This window comes from Setaria italica, chromosome II, assembly GCF_000263155.2.
Source record: "Setaria italica strain Yugu1 chromosome II, Setaria_italica_v2.0, whole genome shotgun sequence".
Lineage (NCBI taxonomy): Eukaryota > Viridiplantae > Streptophyta > Magnoliopsida > Poales > Poaceae > Setaria > Setaria italica.
In genome coordinates this window covers 42,813,586-42,833,190 of record NC_028451.1, presented here as the reverse complement: position 1 = coordinate 42,833,190, position 19,605 = coordinate 42,813,586, and the positions used below count along the sequence as shown (strand labels likewise).

General features: G+C 53.3%; 2 protein-coding genes across 2 annotated transcripts; one reads left to right on the top strand and one right to left on the bottom strand.

Annotated features, from left to right (window-relative positions):
• The first annotated feature begins 2,595 nt into the window (after nucleotides 1–2,595).
• LOC101764949 lies at nucleotides 2,596–15,661 on the top strand. The gene is given in 13 exon segments (XM_012843457.2): nucleotides 2,596–3,175; nucleotides 3,177–4,095; nucleotides 5,290–5,403; nucleotides 5,496–5,936; nucleotides 6,050–6,758; nucleotides 7,655–7,976; nucleotides 11,311–12,673; nucleotides 13,626–13,748; nucleotides 13,857–14,062; nucleotides 14,149–14,359; nucleotides 14,467–14,701; nucleotides 14,808–14,958; nucleotides 15,054–15,661. Coding segments are annotated over 13 exon segments (5,535 nt in total). The 5' UTR covers nucleotides 2,596–2,743; the 3' UTR covers nucleotides 15,363–15,661.
• A 948-nt stretch (nucleotides 15,662–16,609) lies between these two features.
• LOC101773871 (putative FBD-associated F-box protein At1g78730) lies at nucleotides 16,610–19,124 on the bottom strand. Its single transcript, XM_004959689.1, has 4 exons — nucleotides 19,021–19,124; nucleotides 18,518–18,603; nucleotides 17,030–17,385; nucleotides 16,610–16,942 (listed from the first exon to the last, which is right to left on the bottom strand). The coding sequence occupies exons 1-4, from the start codon at nucleotides 19,122–19,124 to the stop codon at nucleotides 16,610–16,612; spliced, it is 879 nt and encodes a 292-aa protein (XP_004959746.1).
• Nucleotides 19,125–19,605: the final 481 nt, after the last annotated feature.

Genomic DNA, 19,605 nt, shown 5'->3' with positions numbered 1-19,605 from the left:
TAAAGAACCAGTTTTTTCTTGAGTTTCGATATAATGTAGGTTTGCTAGAGGTTAGAACAACACCCCCAACAATTATGCACTACGTAAGCTGCACAATAGTGCTCTATCTAAATACATTTTTTTGAAACGAATTATCTAAATACATGAAGCTCATCTTAAATAATGCAGTTTTTTTTCCTTTTCAAGTTTTGATACTCCAACAAGCTAATATGTGGTGCAACCGCAATGCATTTGAGGCAACCAGAACCAGCGGCCCAGGGCTCCACAGGCCACGCGCCATTGGCGACTGCAGGGTCCTCCAGATGCCAACCGCTTGGCATCTTCCGGCGGCGGCCGACCGGCCGGACAACGGATAGTTGTTGGAATGGCAGCAGAGTACAGTACGTTGGAGCGCGCCAGTTTTGTATATACCGGCGTCCACCGTCCATATACCAACCCGTTGTATTTCACGAGATTCTCCGCGCGCGTTTCGACCGGTTTCTAACCATTTTTTCGTTGTGCTCGATCGCCATGAAGTTCTCTTGATGCGCTCGCTTCGGGTTACTTTCATAAGTAGTACCATGGTGTTCCCCATTAGTGACTACGATTTTGATTTACTAAAACCAAGCAGGAAAAAATGATGGGAACAACTGGGGCTGAATGATCTCAACGCCTGGTAGATGTCCAACTATCTCTATCTCAGCATGAATTAATGAAAACGTAGGTGCACGGTGCATCGTCAATGGCAAGTAAGACACAGCATGAGGCACACAACAGCGCCGGTTGGACCAGTAGTTCACGCGGCATCGGCGACTCCAGGTGCCACTTCCGGTGTGGCAGCTCCCGGCGGCGGTCCGCGTGCCGGTACGGGAAAGAATAGTCAGCTGGAACTGGAAGCAACAACGGCTAGCAGTTGCGTCGACGTCGCACGTTAGAAGTAGTACCGTACCACAGCCTGCAGCAGCTCAGAAGTAGTAGATTCCTTTTCGTGGGAGGAGGAGTCTCAGTCACCGGCTACTGCCTAACTACTACAGCAGGTTTGTTCTAAATGGGTCGCGGCGGAAGCTTCTGCTCGTCGTCGCAAGCCGCGGGCGCCCGGATCACTACTGGTTCCCGGCCGGCCGGCCGGCCGGCCGGCCGGCCCATCCCCCGCGCGAGTTCGTTTCAACAAAGGCATCGCGGACCTGGCGCCGAGACGCTGCTCCGGCAACCGACCCGACCAGCCCGACGGACGGGACGAATGCGCCGAGTAGAATCAATCGAATTCCTTTTTTCTTTTCTCGATCGGCGACCGCGCCGCTGGCTGGCCGAGCCCGACGCGCACGCGCTCCGCTCGACGCTTCCCCCCACCCCAAGTCGCAAGTCCGATCCACCCCGACTGCCTGTGCGGTGCTCTCTGCTCTCCTCAGTTTCACCGGGAAAACTTTCATGAGAAAAACAGGGTGGTTTGCTGGCATTGTTGCGTTGGTGTGAGTGACATACTGACATCTCTGGTGGACAGGCCCAGTGCTAAGTTGTCGCAGCAGCCAGCCATGGACACACGGCCGGGTCGTTTGGGCCGTCACTCGTGTGCTTTTGAGTTTTGACCTATAGAGCCCTAGACTAGAAAAACGGCCGTTGGCTCATCTGATCCTTCTAGTCTTCTAGACAAATTTGCGTAATTTCTTAGGCTCGTGCTCCCTCGTCAGTCAGATCAGGCTAGATTAATGGCTGCGCCATCCCAAGCTAGCAGATCAGGGACGCGTCGGCTCCTCGTCAGCAAAACGGCGCCTCCTCCTTTTGCCACAAGGGCAAAGAACTAGTAGCGCGTTTCGTTCACAATCCGTGTCGCGCGCGCGCCTTCCACAGCCTGCCTGCCGCAGTTACCCTGGGTGACGCTACGGCAGGTAGGAAGCGTCCGTGAACGAAACGCGCCCGTGAGGAAGTTACCTCCTAGATCGATCCAAGCAAAAATTGACACAAAGTTTGACGGGGACAAACTGGGCTCATCTCAACTGTTACATACACAAACTACCGCAAAATTACATGGTTCTTATCTTTTCAAAATGTAAAGTGTTTTGTATCGCAAAAAAGAAAGTGAGGTGTTTTAATTTTGTGGAGTACTAATCTGAACTTCTCAAACTCTAGACAAATTTATATACAAGTATATTGACATCTACAGTACCAAATAAATATACTATTTATATATTTTTCATGGTAAATTTAGGAAAAACTAATATAATATTATATATGTTGGTATTTTTTAAAAAAATAAAAGACTTGTCAAAGACTCAAAGTATGAGAATTTTACTTAGGGTAAAACTAAAACACCTTCCTTTTTCAACCGGATGAAGCACCTCAAATGACGAATGATCAATCCTCGCATCATTCATGAGGACTCTAAACCTGTCAATTTACCGGATCAGTTCGCCATCAATTCATAGTTTACCGGTCGTAAGTCAGATGCTGTTTTGTCGCCGGGCTCGTGCGCGCGGGCGCAGTCCTACTCTACCTTTCTTGCAATGTGAACCCCGACCTTCGCAGCTCCTTCGTTTCCAGACCACTTTACCCTCGTCGCGCCATGCCGATCAGCTATCCAAGTGCTTAGTCGACTAATCCGCCCATTCAAAAACCATGCGGCCCACCCGCTCGTCCACGCGCCTCGCGCGCGCGCCGCCGCGCCCACATCATATACACCCGCCGCGCGGGACTCTCCCGCCATTTGATCCGCCCGACTTCTCTTCTCTTCTCCCTCCGATCCCCTCGACACGAGCCAAAGGAAGTGATGGCCCATGCCGCCACCACGGCAGCAGCGCTCTTCTTCTTCTTCTTCCTCCTCCACGCCGCCGTCCGTGCCGACGCGGCGGCGACGCTGTCGCAGGGCCAGTCGTTGGGGGCCAACGACAGGCTCGTGTCGCCCGGCGGCACCTTCGCGCTGGCCTTCTTCACGCCGACCGAGGGCGACCCCTCGCGGCGGTACCTGGGCGTCATGTACGCGCGGGCCAAGGAGCAGACGGTGCCGTGGGTGGCCAACCGCGACGCGCCCGTGAGCGCGTCCTCGGCGTACTCGGCGGCCGTCACGGCGTCGGGCGAGCTGCGGGTCATGGAAGGCGACCGCGTCGCCTGGAGCACCAACACGTCCTCGCCGCTGGGGAACGTCACCCTCGCCATCGCCGATAACGGGAACATCCAGCTGACCGCCGGGCGGCGGCGACGGCGGGCAGCCGGAGCTGGTCTGGCAGAGCTTCGACCAACCGGCGGACACATTCCTCCCCGGGATGAAGATCACCCTCGACCGCCGCAACGGGGCCGTCGTCAGCCGGACGCTGTTCACGTCGTGGCGGAGCGCCAGTGACCCCGGCACCGGCGACTTCACGCTCGGACAGGACCCACTCGGCTCCGCGCAGCTCTACATCTGGCGCCGGAGCCCCCAGGGCGGTGGCGGCGCCGGCGGCGAGGAGAACACCACCTACTGGCGCTCCGGCCAGTGGGCCAACACCAACTTCGTCGGCGTGCCGTGGCGCTCCCTGTACGTCTACGGCTTCAAGCTCAACGGCGACCCGTCGCAGCGCGACGGAGTCATGTCCTACGTCTTCAACACCTACAACACCTCCGAGTACCGGTTCATGCTCCACCCCAACGGCACCGAGACGTGCTACATGCTCCTCGACACCGGCGAGTGGGAGACCGTCTGGTCGCAGCCGACGATCCCCTGCCACGCCTACAACACCTGCGGCGCCAACGCCGAGTGCGCCGCCGGCAACAATGGCCGGCCCGTCTGCACCTGCCTGAAGGGTTTCGAGCCGAGAGACCCGGCGGCGTACGGCGGCGGGAACTGGGCGCAGGGCTGCGTGAGGAGCGCCCCGCTGACCTGCGAGACCAACGTGAGCGGCGGCGGCGGCGTCGGGTTCGCCGACCTCCCCGGCGTTAAGCTACCCAACTTCGCCACCTGGGTAACGACGGTGGGCGACGAGAACGCGTGCAGGCAGACGTGCCTGGCCAACTGCTCCTGCGGCGCCTACAGCTACAGCATCGGCACCAGCTGCCTGACATGGGGCCAAGAACTGCTGGACATCTACCAGTTCCCGGATGGAGAAGGCTACCATCTGCACGTCAAGGTCCCGGCATCCATATTAGGTAAGAACCATGTTCTTGCTTGCTTGGTTATGATTGAAGAACATACGCGTAGAGTTTTCGCTGGGGTAGAAAATTGTTTGGAAACGAATTTCTTAATTTGCTTGCTAAAAACTGACAAATACTTGAATTCTTTGTTTGTTGGCTGTCCCCAAGAACTGACAAATTGACTGAGCTAAATGTCAAACCAATGGATTTGAGAAAGAATAGCCTTCTTCCAGGAATGCGATTCTAGCCGTGTAGAGAGAGAAATGACATAGGCAAAGTAGCAGTGAGCAGTGTAAATGCATGCGTGTAAAGTTACTGGGGACTCAATCTCGTTGCGCGGCGCCTTCTCTAGTCCACGAGATAAAATTCACCGAGGTAGGCGTGTGCAAGATGGTTGCAAACTTGGACTAGTGAACAGCGATTCTGAAGGGTGAAAACCCCGGCGCGACGACCGTTTCACCCTTAGAAAATCAATGCTTATCCTGTTTATTTTCTGAAGAAAATTGCATTGCCAGAATTATCTGGTTGAGGTACATATGATTTACAGATGGTGGTGTCACAGTCATACCATTTTCAGTGATTTATTGCCTGTCGTTGTTCGACGATGCGTAAAGGCTGATTAAATCAGTAAATGTTCGTCGATTTCAACTTCAACTACGAGTCTATGACAACTTCTGCAAACCATTTGTTTTGGACGTTGACTTGTTAAAAAAGAACAAAATATCGCAATCTCTTGTTCGTCTTAAAGATTAATTGCTTTGGCAACGACGCGTCCTTAGAGTTTTCCCTCAACTAGAATATTCGAGGTAAGGGGAAAAGACAATGCCGTCTGTCGGCTCCATGAAAAGGACCTAACATGGTTTATTGAGCTTTTGGATGAAGCCGAGGTGGACAGTTAGGTTCACCCATATGATATTCCAATCAGCAGTTTAGCACACAGGGAACATGTGAAACATCACATCTGTTTGACCTTGTTTGGTCAGCATGTCATGTCTGACCATATATGGTGATATTTTATATCACCTAGCTAGTCTGAATGCATGTTCAGAAAAACAAATCTTGGACACCTTGACCCATATATTCTTGAATTGCTTTCATCTGCTATGACATCCTGAACCTGAACTGGTTCATTTAACTGTAGAAAAACTAGTTACTGTACATGAGATTTGCACGTGCTGATAACACTTTCTGATGCTTCTCGCTGCACAGACACGGGCTCCAAAACGAGGCGATGGACAACAGTGGTCATTGCAGTTATCGTCGTTGTGGCTGTGTTAGCAGGATGCGGCCTTCTCCTGTGGAAATGCAGGAGAAGAATCAAAGGTGAGGGAAAAAGTTCATATCTGAGACGATTTTTCAGTCAATTTCGCTATTTGAGCACATTATTCACCCCGACCGTGTTTCATCCTGTGCAGAGAAACTTGGCATCGTTGGAAGTAGGGGGAAGCCAAGGCTCCCGTCGCTGCTCCCTGTTCGGGAATCAAGGCAGGATTTCTCAGGGCCGAAGCAGCCTGAGCAAGAGGAGGCAGAGGGCGGCAAGAAGTGCGAGCTGCCGCTGTTCCCCTTGGAGGTGGTAGCGGCGGCCACCGGCGACTTCAGTGCCGACAACAAGCTCGGGGAGGGAGGCTTCGGCCACGTCTACAAGGGAAAGCTCCCCGGCGGCGAAGAGGTCGCGGTGAAGAGGCTGTCCCGGAGCTCCGGCCAGGGCCAGGAGGAGTTCAAGAACGAGGTGATCCTGATCGCCAAGCTGCAGCACCGCAACCTTGTGAAGCTGCTGGGGTGCTGCATCCAGGGGGAGGAGAAGATCCTGGTGTACGAGTACATGCCCAACAAGAGCCTCGACGCCTTCCTATTCGGTACGACGATGACCCGGCATCATTCAATTCTACTTTAATTTCTCACAGCACAATTCTTGCAACAATCTTCAGAGGCTGACAGTGTGGTTGGTTCTGATCGGTGATCTCTGCAGATCCGGCGAGGCGAGGTCTGCTGGACTGGAAGACGCGGTTCCACATCATCGAGGGCATCGCGCGGGGGCTCCTCTACCTGCACCGCGACTCGCGGCTCCGGGTGGTGCACCGGGACCTCAAGGCCAGCAACATCCTGCTGGACCGGGACATGAACCCCAAGATCTCCGACTTCGGCATGGCGCGGATCTTCGGCGGCGACCAGAACCAGGTGAACACGAACCGCGTGGTGGGCACACTGGGGTACATGTCGCCGGAGTACGCCATGGAGGGGCTCTTCTCGGTGCGGTCCGACGTGTACAGCTTCGGCATCCTCATCCTGGAGATCGTGTCGGGCCAGAAGAACAGCAGCTTCCACCACATGGAGGGATCCATCAACATCGTCGGGTACGCGTGGCAGCTGTGGAGCGCCGGCAAGGGGGAGGAGCTCGTCGACCCGGCGGTCCGGGCGGCGGCGGGGGCGGCGACGGCGGAGGCGCTGCGGTGCGTGCACATGGCGCTGCTGTGCGTGCAGGACCACGCGTGCGACCGGCCCGACGTGCCCTACGTGGTGATGGCGCTGGGAAGCGACAGCTGCGTGCTGCCGACGCCCAAGCCGCCGACGTTCACGCTGCAGTGCACGTCGTCGGACAGGGACGGGCTGTTCGGGGGCGGGCATGCCGACGAGTCCTACTCCGCCTGCGACCTCACCGTCACCATGCTGCAGGGGAGGTAGCTACCTAGGATGCAGGGATCCACAGGGGAATTGGACCGGCAAGTGCTTTCGCTACGTGCGTATATAGGATCAATTTTGTAACTCACTTCACTAATTAATCGACTTCTGAAGAGAGCTGCACAAGATGGTGTTCTTGCTCCACCTGCAGACAGTGCCATACACTACCAATGTTCCATCTATGCCGATAATATGATTCTATTTGCAGCGCCAAGTGTTCAGGATGTCACCACTATCCAGGAGGTGCTCAAGTTCTTTGGAAGAGCATCCGGACTCCACACTAACCTGCACAAGAGCTTGATAGCTCCCATTGCCTGCTCAGATGAACAGCTTCACACTATACAAACCATCCTGCCGATTCCTACCTCTGAATTCCCGATTCAATACCTGGGGCTGCCTCTTTCAGTGACTCGTCTGAAGAAATGTCACTTCCAGCCAATGATTGATAAGGTATCAGCGGGCATGCCCGCTTGGAAGGCTCCCCTTGATGAATAAAGCCGGTAGACTAACAAAGCGGTTATGAGCTCGATCACTGTCCACACATTCACACATTCATCTCCCTAAAAGTTCCGGAATGGGTGCTGCAGGAAATTCACAAGAGGCGTCGTGGTTTTCTTTGGGCCGGCAAACCCGCAGCACATGGTGGCCTGGCCGTCTGTCTGCAGACCGTTTGCTTATGGAGGGCTGGGCATTCCTGACCTACGCATTGCATCACTCTCCATGAGAATGAGGTGGCTTTGGTTGCAGAAAACGGATTCTAATCGGCCATGGAAACACATGAGGCTAGATTTTGAACAGGATCTGGTTTTGAAACAATTGTTTCAAGCCTCCATTGAGGTACATGTAGGAGATGGAAATTTGGCGCTGTTCTGGACTGACAATTGGTTGGCACAAGCTTCGCCCAGCATCATGGCGCCGGAATTGTGCAGCTTGATCAGGCCAAGAATCAAAAACCGGCGGGCAGTAGCACAAGGGCTGCAACACAAGCATGGATAAACGATATTGCTGGACGGTTAACAGTAACCGTGCTAACTGAATACATCGGTCTTTGGCATCAGTTACAGCAGGTTCAGTTAACGGCCAGCGTTGAAGACTCAGTCTCCTGGAAATGGGACATCTCCCATTCCTACTCTGCAAAATCGGCCTGCAAGTTCTACAACACCGCCATCGAGTTTGCTGCAGCTGAACCAATTTGGAAAGCTTGGGCACCATTGAAAGTGAAATTCTTCATGTGGTTAGCAGTAAAGAACTGGCTTTGGACAGCCGTCAGGAGGTAAAGGCAAGGGCTGCAGGAGCAAGCAAATTGCGCTCTTTGCGATCAGGAACTGGAGACTGCCGATCATCTCTTCTCCAGGTGCTCCTTCTCAATGCAGGTATGGCACGAAGTCAGTGCAATGCTGAACTTGCAGAACATCATCCCGGCACAAGAAGTTCAGTTGCTAGACTGGTGGCTCGACAAGAGAAGGAGCATCAACGCGGCCAAAAGGAAAGGTTTGGACTCGGCTTTCATGCTTGTCTCATGGAAGCTTTGGAAAGAGCACAATGATCGGATTTTCGACAGATCATCTCCGAAGAACGTCACTCTGTTGCTAACTGAAATTACTCAAGAAGGGCAGCTCTGGTGCGCCTCCAAAGCAAAACATCTAGCGGCTATGGGCTGGCCGGCACCAAGAGGTGCACTGGATCAGTTAAACTGAAGTTTATCCTAGGTGCTCTAATGCGTCATTATAGCGGTTATGTAATCTAAACGATGAACAAACCCGCGTGCGTGTGCCCGGCTTGGCCTGCGTTGTATGTTATATTTTTCTTCTTAAGATAAAGATACGCAGCTCTCCTGCGTATTCACGAAAAAAAAAGTGGGGCAAAAACACACGCCTGACACTCATGGGCTGCCCAATCTTTAGATGGTTACTTGCGCTGTAGCCTAATTTGTAGGTGGTAGGCTGGCTGCTACATGGCGGCCAGCCAACGAACAGAGAAGCGCCAATACAACACGCCCCGCATTGTCCAACTATCATCATTCCATCAAAAAAGCTCGACATAAAAAGAAAGATGAGGGTAACTGAATTAACGAGTTAATCACTAGTACTATCCATTACTAAACCTTGGACATTAAGAAATATTGTAGCTATATTTTAAATAAGCAAATCTAAGGGACTGAACTAATCTACTAGTAGCATAGGACGCGCATCCACCACACCGTCCATCGCTAGCGGCGCCTCTAATTGTCGTCGAAGGTCCTGCGCCTCCTCCTCCGGCGTGAAGTCGTTCTAGATGTTGAGCACCCGCCTGATCTCCTCCACCGACATGCCCTGGATCATGTCGGCGACCTTCTGGCAGGTCAGGTCCAGCAGCCCCTTGACGTCGAGGTAGTTTGCGGCCAGTCTGAGGTCAAACAATGTGGCCTGGTTGGTGTCCATGAACGCCTTGTCGAACTCCTCCAGCTGATCTTTATCTTTACTTGGCACGGGGGGCCGAGGAGCCTTCGGCGGCAACCTCTGCGCTCGCCGGGGCGTGCTTGCGGCAGTACTCGAGGACCTTAGCGAGCACCTTGCCCGTGACGTTGGGGAGCGGGACGCCGCCGTTGGTGCAGCCGTCCTCGATCATGTGGAGGATGGTCTGCGGCAGGGTCACCGCCGCCTCCAGCACCTCGAAGCGCTCGTTGTCCGAGCTGATGAGCGTGATCGTCGCCGTGGGCCCGAAACCGCCGATGCCATCGCGCTGCTACGGTGCTACCACGGCGAGTTGCTCCTCGTTCGTCTCCTCACGAGGTTGATTTGGGGCGCTTTGGTGATGTGGCGAAGAGGGTAATCTGCGTGTTGATTTATATGCCGGAGTTGGGTCGCCCAATTGGTGATTGCAACGGAAGAGAGTTTCTATCCACGCTGACGTCGAAATTAACACGTCCTAGCATGCGACATGGAAAGCGAAGCGGAAACTTCGGAAGCCCGGAGCTGCATGGAATTACCCAGAGGAGCCGAGCCCATAGCCGGTTGTGGTCCTCGCCTTTTCGGCCCGGTTGTGGGGGTTGCGCGTGTACACTGTTCAACTGGGCCACACACGACCCGGTAAGAGGTAGTGGGGTGGGGCTCTTCAATATGGAGCAAGCCCAGGTGGGCAGCTCACTTGCACGCGATCCGTTACGTGTTAGCCTTTTCGTTTTCGAAATTTCTGAATGATAACCGGCCTTTTTCTTGCCAACATTATAAGTTCTGGCCTAGGTTGCATCACTGCATGTAAACTCAACCAGCATTTTCCCTAAAAAAATTCAAGCACCATTTTATATAAAATTTAGTTTCTTTAGCAAATGTTGGGACATTTATTTCTTTTGAGTGCATTTATGACCAGGTTTTACTTGGGTCAATCCGTCAATGGCCGCTTTTTCACAGTCAACTACTGTTCGATTGGACAGATTTTCTACTCGGCATCAACATACGTAAATCATCCATTATTTTTTAAAGTAAACGTTGCATCATGAACATGAAATGAGTTGAAGAGAAAGAAATTTAAAAAGGAAACTATATCTGTGTAGAAATATTGTTACGTCTTGATATCCAAGACAAAAAAAGCATTTAGTAAATGACTTGGTTCCATTGACATAGATATGACAGGCTCCCTCCGTCCACAAATATAAGCATTTTTGATATCGACATGGTTTTCAATCTGCTATTTTAACCAATAATATCTATAAAAATAAATATTTTAAATATAAATAATTACATATCATAATAGTTAGTTTCATGATAGTAATCTTTATATTTTTTATTATTGACAGTCAAAGTTAAAAAAACAGTTTGACTTATGTGAAACCCAGAAATGGACAAAAGGAGTATGCAGTAATTAATTGACTTGGGCCGTTTTCTGCATAGGGTTCCTTCCTAAAACGACACCAAAATATAAGACGATACCAAACAACAATTTGATTGCTATTTTATCCTAAAAGTATAAGATACTCTGATTCTGCACGTGGACAATTTTACTACAATCGGAATGAAAGATCTGTATCTTCTAGACTAGCGTCCCTGACAATGCACTACTGCAGCCAGTGGGGCAGGGTCATATGGAAGACGCAAGTCCCACCGGTTCAATTTTACCGCTAGGTGAAAAACTTGTGTGGCGAGATGGCGTGATGCCTTCTACAATTCTACTCTTGCGTCAAGACTACTACCACCAGCTCAACAAAAAACGATATTTTTTGCTCTGAAGTCCCCCACTTTGCGTCAACAGGGGAGACTCTGCTTCGGCGAGGTCGCCGTCGGGGAAGAAACGAAGAAGAATTAACGCATTTCTACTCCTGTGAGAATGTCTCAGAACATCACCATCACCACCCACTTTCCAATCCCAGATGAAGCTGGGCTGGACTGAGCCGACCCACCGCAGCCGTGGAAATCCCTGCCAAACCAACCGCCGCCGCGGTCAATCTTGGCTTCCGACTTCAAAATCCTCGCAAGTCGACATGCAAAAGCGGATGCACGAACGTTCCCCATGGGGGACGGTAGGTGAGAGGGTTCGAAGGATTCTCGCCGGCGTGCCGACGAGTAAAAATTGTAGCTCGTCATAGTTGGGGGGACGGGGGAATTGGGCAGTGAGTGCGTCGCGCTTTTCCGGCCTGTGCCGAACAGAGCCATGGTTGCGGGCGTGCGGCCGCCATTAGCTCAGCTGCTTTTGCTTCCCCTGCTCGTTACGTTCTTCTCCTCCCCTGCCTCCGCGGCAGATACCATCGCTGCCAACTCCTCCCTAGCCGATGGCGAGACGCTTGTTTCGGCGGGCGGGGTCTTCGAGTTGGGCTTCTTCACCCCGGCGAGCTCGACGGCGAGGTTCTTGGGCATCTGGTACATGGGCATCGCTCCCCAGACCATCGTCTGGGTCGCTAACCGGGACGCGCCGATCACCGGCGCCACGGCTAGCCTTGCCATCAACGCCACCGGCAGCCTGGTGATCGCCGATAGCTCCGGGCGTGTATTCTGGTCATCGGCGCCGTCGAACACGAGCGGCACCGGCGCCCCCGTAGCGCAGCTGCTGGACAGCGGCAACTTCGTGCTCCGGGACGGCGGTGGCGCCGTCCTGTGGCAGAGCTTCGACCACCCGTCCGACACCCTGCTCCCTGGCATGAAGCTCGGGTGGGACCTGACCACCGGGCTCGACCGGCACCTGACGACGTGGCGGAGCCCCGGCGACCCGTCGCAGGGCGACTACACGTTCGGCATCGACATCCGCGGCGTGCCCGAGGGGTTCATACGGTACAACGGCACGGCGCCGGTGTACCGGAACGGGCCGTGGAACGGGCTGCAGTTCAGCGGCGAGCCGGAGATGGAGCCCAACAACAGCAACTTCCGGTTCGAGTTCGTCGCCAACGCCAGCGACGTGTACTACACGTTCGTGGTGGACGGCGCCGCCGGCGTTGTGTCGCGGTTCGTGCTGAACCAGTCCAGCGTGCAGCGCTACGTGTGGCCGCCGGGCGGCCACGCGTGGAGCCTCTACTGGTCGCTGCCGCGGGACCAGTGCGACCACTACGCGCAGTGCGGCGCCTTCGGCGTCTGCGACACCGCCAGCGGCTCGCCGGCGTGTGGCTGCGTGCACGGCTTCACGCCGGCGTCGCCGCGGGACTGGCAGCTCAGGGACAGCTCCGCCGGCTGCCGGCGCGTGACGCCGCTCAACTGCACCGGCGACGGGTTCCTGCAGCTGCGCGGCGTGAAGCTGCCGGACACGACGAACGCCATGGAGGACAAGAGCATCACCGTCGACCAGTGCAGGCAGATGTGCCTGGCCAACTGCTCCTGCTTGGCCTACGCCGCCTCAAGCATCAAGGGCGGCGACAGCGGCTGCATCATCTGGAGCTCGCTGCTGATAGACATCAGGCATTTCCCTTCCGGTGGCGAGGATCTGTACATTCGTCTTGCGGCGTCCGATCTGCGTATGAATCTTCTTGCTCATCTCTTTTCATATGTTGACATCATAGTTTTCAAGGATAAAGAATTGATTTTGGAGGGAATACTTGTGTCGGATGAGGTAGTCAAGACGGAATTTCTTTTGAAGAACATAGTAATCAAGACAGAAAGGAGCCATTTAGACTTTTCTGTCCTAGTAGAGATCCTTAAGAACTAGGAGCAAGATAGTTGGATTCTTCTAAAGGAGAATAAGATATATTCTTGGATTAACCATGGCCCATAAGCTTTCCGTCTGTTATTCTATTGCTTATAACATGAGGCATGAGCTGATGAAAATTCAGATAAGCGCATCTTTAAGCCTGAATTGACCATTCCCCTACCAAAATCAAGATTGGCCGGACCTTTTGTTGGCAACTGTTGCTTTCAGGAACAAGTGCCTAAGGCTAACGCGAGCTAGCGCTAGTCGCTTTCGATTTCAAAATTGATCTTTCACGTAGATTATTCTTTTCATTATTTGTGTTAGTAGCCATCATCTTTGGTTGAACTTGAACAGACCTTTTAGTGCTCTGCAAGATACTATTTTGTAGCGCTGTAGCCTGGACCCTGGAGTGAACCTAGAGAGGAAAGGGACCAAATTGCCATTATGTTTGATATGATCGATCTTCTTTTCTTTACTCTAGGAAGGTTTACAACATTTGCAGTACATATTAATTATCAAAAAAATATATTGATTACCAGCAGGGTTGTTTTCTTGTACTTGCCAACTGCACAAGTTCAATCTCCTGAATCACATGCAAATGCAAACGATACAGAAGGAAAATACCATGTTACAAAGCTATTGAGTTTATGGGTTTCTTTCTTTCAAAGCTACACCATTTAGGCAATCATTTATTAGTAGTAGCAGCTGGTGCACAAGTTTCATATAGTACAATGAAATCAATATGCCTTTACTAACCTTTTCCACGATGATGCTGACAGCTTCCAATGGAGGCGGTCCCAGTAAGACCAACATAGTTGTCGCCGTTTTCGTAAGCTTAGCAGCCTTTCTCCTCTTCGGGCTCGGCGGATTCTTCTTCTGGAACAAGTTTTTCAGAAACAAAGGTGTGAGCTCCAAGTCTCCCATCTCTGACAGGAGAAATAGGTAGTTGTTTCTGCAAATCCATGTGCTGATCCCGAGTATGAAACAAAAATTTTCCTTGAGCAATCCAGGGACGTCTCAGAGCACGCAGAGGTTCAACTCGTTTGACTCCAGTATCCCACTTACTCCGGTCCAAGACAGGAAGCTGGAAGATGAATCCGGTCAGAACAAAGACCTGAACGTCACGCTCTTTGACATGGCGACCATAGCTTTCTCCACTGACAATTTTGCGACATGGACCAAGCTTGGAGAAGGCGGCTTTGGCGCTGTCTACAAGGTAAGACAAATTTAGCAGTGGCAAATCGTACAAACGACACGTTGGTTTGAATTTTGAAGTGAATTCATTCGCGTGAAATGAATCAGGGGGAGTTGGAAGGAGGGCAGACGGTGGCGGTGAAGCGGCTGTCCAAGTTCTCGACGCAGGGCTTGGGCGAGTTCAAGAACGAGGTCATGCTCATCGCCAAGCTGCAGCATGTGAACCTCGTCAGGCTCCTGGGCTGCTGCATCCACGGAGAGGAGAGGATCCTGGTGTACGAGTACATGGAGAACAGGAGTCTCGACAACTTCATCTTCGGTACCAAAATTAACTCAATCCAGCCTGCTAATCCTCGACATTTACCAACGCTGATTTCCTTTAATTGAACATTGACAAAACAAATGGGACAATATGTGTCTGAGTAGACAAGGGTCGATCAGCGCAGCTGGACTGGTCGAAGCGGTTCGACATCATCCTGGGCATCGCCCGGGGGCTCCTGTACCTGCACCAGGACTCCCGGTACAAGGTGATCCACCGGGACCTCAAGGCCGGCAACATCCTCCTGGACAGGGACATGAACCCCAAGATCTCCGACTTCGGCGTGGCCAGGATCTTCGGCGACGACACCGACTCGCACACCAGGAAAGTCGTCGGGACATAGTAAGTACGATCAACAGAGGACCGACGTTTTTTTTTGTTCTCCATGAACATGCTCTGCATTTCACCTCAGTAGCTAAGTGTACTTGTTGACGCCATGGGCGTGCAGCGGGTACATGTCGCCGGAGTACGCCATGGACGGCGTCTTCTCAGTGAAGTCCGACGTGTTCAGCTTCGGCGTGCTTGTCCTCGAGATCGTCAGCGGCCGAAAGAACCGGGGCATCTACAGCAGCGGCGAGCAGACGAGCCTCCTCAGCCACGTAAGCGATTTTACAGTAGTTTGCTCACGAACAGGGCATTGTTGTTGACACGAACAGCTTGATCACCAATTCACCATCCATCCATGGCCGGGCAGGCGTGGAAGCTGTGGAGGGAGGGCAACGCGGTGGCGCTGCTGGACGAGACGGTGGCCGGCGCCGGCGAGCACAGGGTATCGGAGGTGCGGCGGTGCGTGCAGGTGGCGCTGCTGTGCGTGCAGGAGCGGGCCGACGACCGGCCGCACATGGCGGCGGTGTTCATGGCGCTGGGCAACCCGGGCGCGGTGCTCCCGCAGCCGAGGCACCCGGGGTTCTGCAGCGACAGGGGCTCCACCTCCACCGACGGCGAGTGGTCGTCAACCTGCACCGTCAACGACGTCACCGTCACCATCGTCGAAGGCCGGTGACACCACGTGGCGTTAGCCCTGAACTCTGCACTTGGATTTTGACATTTTGTGCCTTGCGATCTGTGTGAATAGTAGCATAGTAGTGGTGGTGTTCAGGTGTTGTATGGAGCCATATGTCACTAGGCCACCCTCCCCGTCGGGTGTGTTTGGATGAAGGTACGGTGGGATGGGGCAGGGTCATCCTTCTTTTTGAAGGATGAGATAATCCCACCTAGTATTTAGTTAGAGTGATGAGGACGTCCTAGTTCGTTGTTTGGTTGGCAAAACAAGGACGGTTCATTATTGACGGCGTTTGCATCCGTTAGGACCCAAATGTCAATTGCGAGCCTCATCTGTCATCCACCTTATCTTCTTCCTCCTCCAATCTTCTTCCTCCCTACCCCCGACCCCCACCTCTAGGCGCTCGCTCCCTCCAACCCGTTGACGCCGCCCCCGAGCCAGCTACCTCCCACTCCGACAGGCGAAGCTCCCCTGGCCACTCCCTGAGGCTGCCCCGGCTCCTCCGCGTCGTCCTACACCACCCTGGCTCCTCCAAGCCCAGCCGCCGCCAGGGCCCGCGCCTACCTGCTCCCCGTCGAGGTCCTGCGCTATCGCCGCCACTAGGGCATGTGATCCACCATCTGGGCCTCTGCCGTGGGACCCATCGCCACCGCCGGGGCTAGGGTAAGAGGGGCGCAAGGAGAAGATGGGGTGGAGAAGGATCGGAGGGGGTGTGGGCGTGGGTGGCTCGGTGAAGGGGAGGCAACGGGGTGCGTGGACGGGGTGGGCGGGCGCGAGGAGACGGAGGAGAGATGCCGTGCACGGGGGATGGAGCCGTCCGCCAGTTTTGGAGTGACCGATCCATCCCTATTTTTCAAGGAATATTCCTATTTGATCCTGTCTTGTCCCACTAGTTACTCCAACCAAACACATGCAAAACTGGGACCGTCCCATCCCGTCCCTCCATCCAAACACACCCGTAAACGCATGGCCTTGTACCGAGAGCGTTGGGTTGGGTGGAAAGCAATGTTGATGATCACACAAAATTGAGCCCAGAAAGGCAAAAAAACACAGACACCACATCATGATTTGGTCTATTAATGAAACATTTGAGATATGTTGGACTGTTGGGGACTTGAGCAGTGTCCCCATGCCCGTTGTTGTTTCATATAGCCCCTGGCCCTCTGCTATAGTTGAATCTTGATTCCTATCCGCCGGAGGTGACTGAAAAACTGGAGGCGGCGAGGGCTGCAGGTGTCGTCGTCCTTCTAAACAACATCGCAAGACGCGCGCAGTTCTTCTAGCCTTGGGGCAACGACCTTTAGCCGGAACGGGAAGGTAGCATTCTGGATCCAGGCGTCAAACCGTAATGAGACCAGCGAGTTGGAGCGTACGGAGAAAACGTCAACCGACAGGGACTGGACATTAACGATCTGTAGGTTCCTTAGGCGCAGGCACTGCTTCGAGCACACAAGGGATTCCAGCTCGTCAAGTTCCACGCTGGTATCGTGTATCACCAGGTCGGTCAGCATCGAGAACGAGGCAGCTAGTGGGAACCAGAGGTGCCATTGGTGCTTGAGGAAGAGCTCGATCCTTGTTGCCTTGTCACAGGCGGGAAGCAGGAGCCCTTCCCAAACATCGTCATCCTAAGTGCGAAGCCTAGGCACGCTGAGGTAGAGCGCGCGTACCTTCCGCTGCGAGGTGAAGCGTAGCCAGTTGGAGACGCGGTAGGCCGGGATGTGGGTGCCGCTCCTGCCGGGCAGGGCGACCTCGAGGCGCTTGATGACGGCCGGGGCGGCGGAGGAGTAGGCGGCGAGGGCGTCGTCGACGGAGTTCAGGAGCTTGGGGATGACGTCTTGGGGCGGTGGGTCATGGTAGTCGAGGACAATCTTGGGCAGCTTAGCCCAGACGTGGCGCCAGCAGTAGGAGAGCACGCTGGTGCGCGGGGCGTCACCATTGGAGCGGAGCCGGAGGAGGACGATGTGGAGGAGCTCGTCGGGGAGGTCGCTGATGCGGTCGATGGTGGCTTGCCGGTGGTGGCAGCCTCAGTATTCGCCCATTAGGAGACGTACACGTTCCCGTACCCGAAACTCCGAAAGGGTTTCAAGATGGAGGAATCGTTCGTAAAAAAAAAATGAAGGAATTCCTGCCGCAGGCTCGTGGAAGCTAGTTAGACTTGGTGACTTTCAAGCCTAGTATATTGGACCCAATTTTAGAAATTCAAGGAGCCGAGGGATTCTCCTAAAACAACTTCACCAGTGATGCTAAAAATAGTGACTTTACCAGCCTCGGCTTGCAAAATTGATATCTAAATCGTGTGTTCGAGTTCATCAACGGCCCAAACATGTCAAAATCATGTGTTCGAGTTTACTTTCGAGTTCCTAATCTCGGCGAGCCCCACGTATAAAATACTACATCGGGTATACCTTAGTAGGATGCCGGGTCTAAACACGACAGCTAGCACGCCAGGTAGGGGATCTTGCTGAGAATCCACTAGCGAACTCGATGGCTCAAATCATCATCAAACCCACTGTTGCATTCGAAGCGGACGTGACATTCATCTTCGGCTCCTGGGTTTACGTCGCAGACAGCACTGGAAACTTCCACTGCCACATTGCATCGGCGTCGGAGGAAAAATAGTACGACATCAACCTTCATCGCCAAGCTTTGGAGGATTTCGTCGAAAAATTCAACAAAATTTTTGACATATTCTGAGGCTCAAGGGACAAGTTCGAGTACAACTCGACTTTACTGCTCGTCGGATTGGTTCCCACGAGCTGGCACTTAAGCCAGCGTGTGAATCGGCCTACAATACAAGTCAATTCCCATTCGGACTCCAAAACTTAGGTGCTGCCTACCAAGCTAGTGCAAATCGCAATCCAACTCAGATTTGATCGAGGACCTCGTTACTACTCGGATCCGGGTGAGGAGACTCCATTATCAGATCCGCGACAGGGTCTGATTATCATATCTACTGCACAAGACAGATTCTTCTACGGGCCCAACATGAAGCCGCCTGCTCTCGCCAAGGACTATGAGTCACACCTTATCGCGTACCTTGACACTCTTCCGTACCAGGAGGGAACCCCTCTATTGCCTATCTAAGAAGAAGACGGCTCCATAGATGTCATCACGTCAAGTTCGGGTAGCTATTCTCCGGAGCGGAAACTCCTTACCATCGTTACTCCACAAGGAGGTGAGGATGAAGATCAGACAGAAAGGAATCTGCGACGCGAACGTCACCCAGACGACATGTCGCAGGCTGAATTCACCGCCAACATAGAAGGAGAAGAAACTGAAACTCAAAGGGATCGATGGCAAGCAAGGAATGCTGCAAGAGCAGAGCGTTGCCGCCGCCTTGCATCCGACCTACCCATCATGAACTTGGATCACGCTTTTGAAGCAGTTCAATCACGTCAGCACCATACTCCTCTCGCCACCATTGCATCGATCGACCTGATTACTCGTTCAATGCCTCAAAACAAGTACACCAGGTAACTGGCCTAGCTGGCGGAGCGTGCGTACGAGCAACTCGATCAACAAAGCCCGATACATTTAGTTCGACACACCTCATCCCATCATGGCAGTAGCCTTAGGCAACCAAGCTGCAATGAAGGCGCCAGACCAAGTCGAAACGAGGGTGCCATGAACAACTACCCCAGAATTGAGGGCACCAAACCGAGTCAAGCCGGAGCAGAGGGTAGTCGAGAGGAACCCTCGAGAGGCCATGGCCACCGTGGACCCCATCCAGAGCCTGAACATCCAGTACATGACCTCCGTCATAGGATCAACAATAGCCGCAATGCCCGCACGATCATTGAAGGGTGCTGCCGCGAGCGCGAACAAGAAGTCGAGTACTCGGGGGAGGATTTTGACAGGTTCCCCTGCCTTCTCAAAATGAGTACAAAAGATGGTTCTACCCGACAAGTTCAAACCTCCGGGTATCACTAAATACGACGGTAAGTAGGATCCAGTCCAATTGCTACAGTGCTACTCATTGTCAGTTTAGGCAGCGGGAGAAAATGAAGACACTAAAGTCATCTACTTTCCTCCATGGAGGCAGGGCCACTCACATGGCTTGAGTCCCTAGAAAGAAACTCCATCGACACGTGGAGTCATCTCAAGACGGCGTTCACAAACAACTTCGCAGGGGCAATGCAGCGTGCTGGCAACAGGATTGACTTATCTCAAATTAAATAGCAGCAAGGCGAGACCTTACGCAGCTATCTACGTTGTTTCTTCAACAAGAAGGCCACCATTGTGG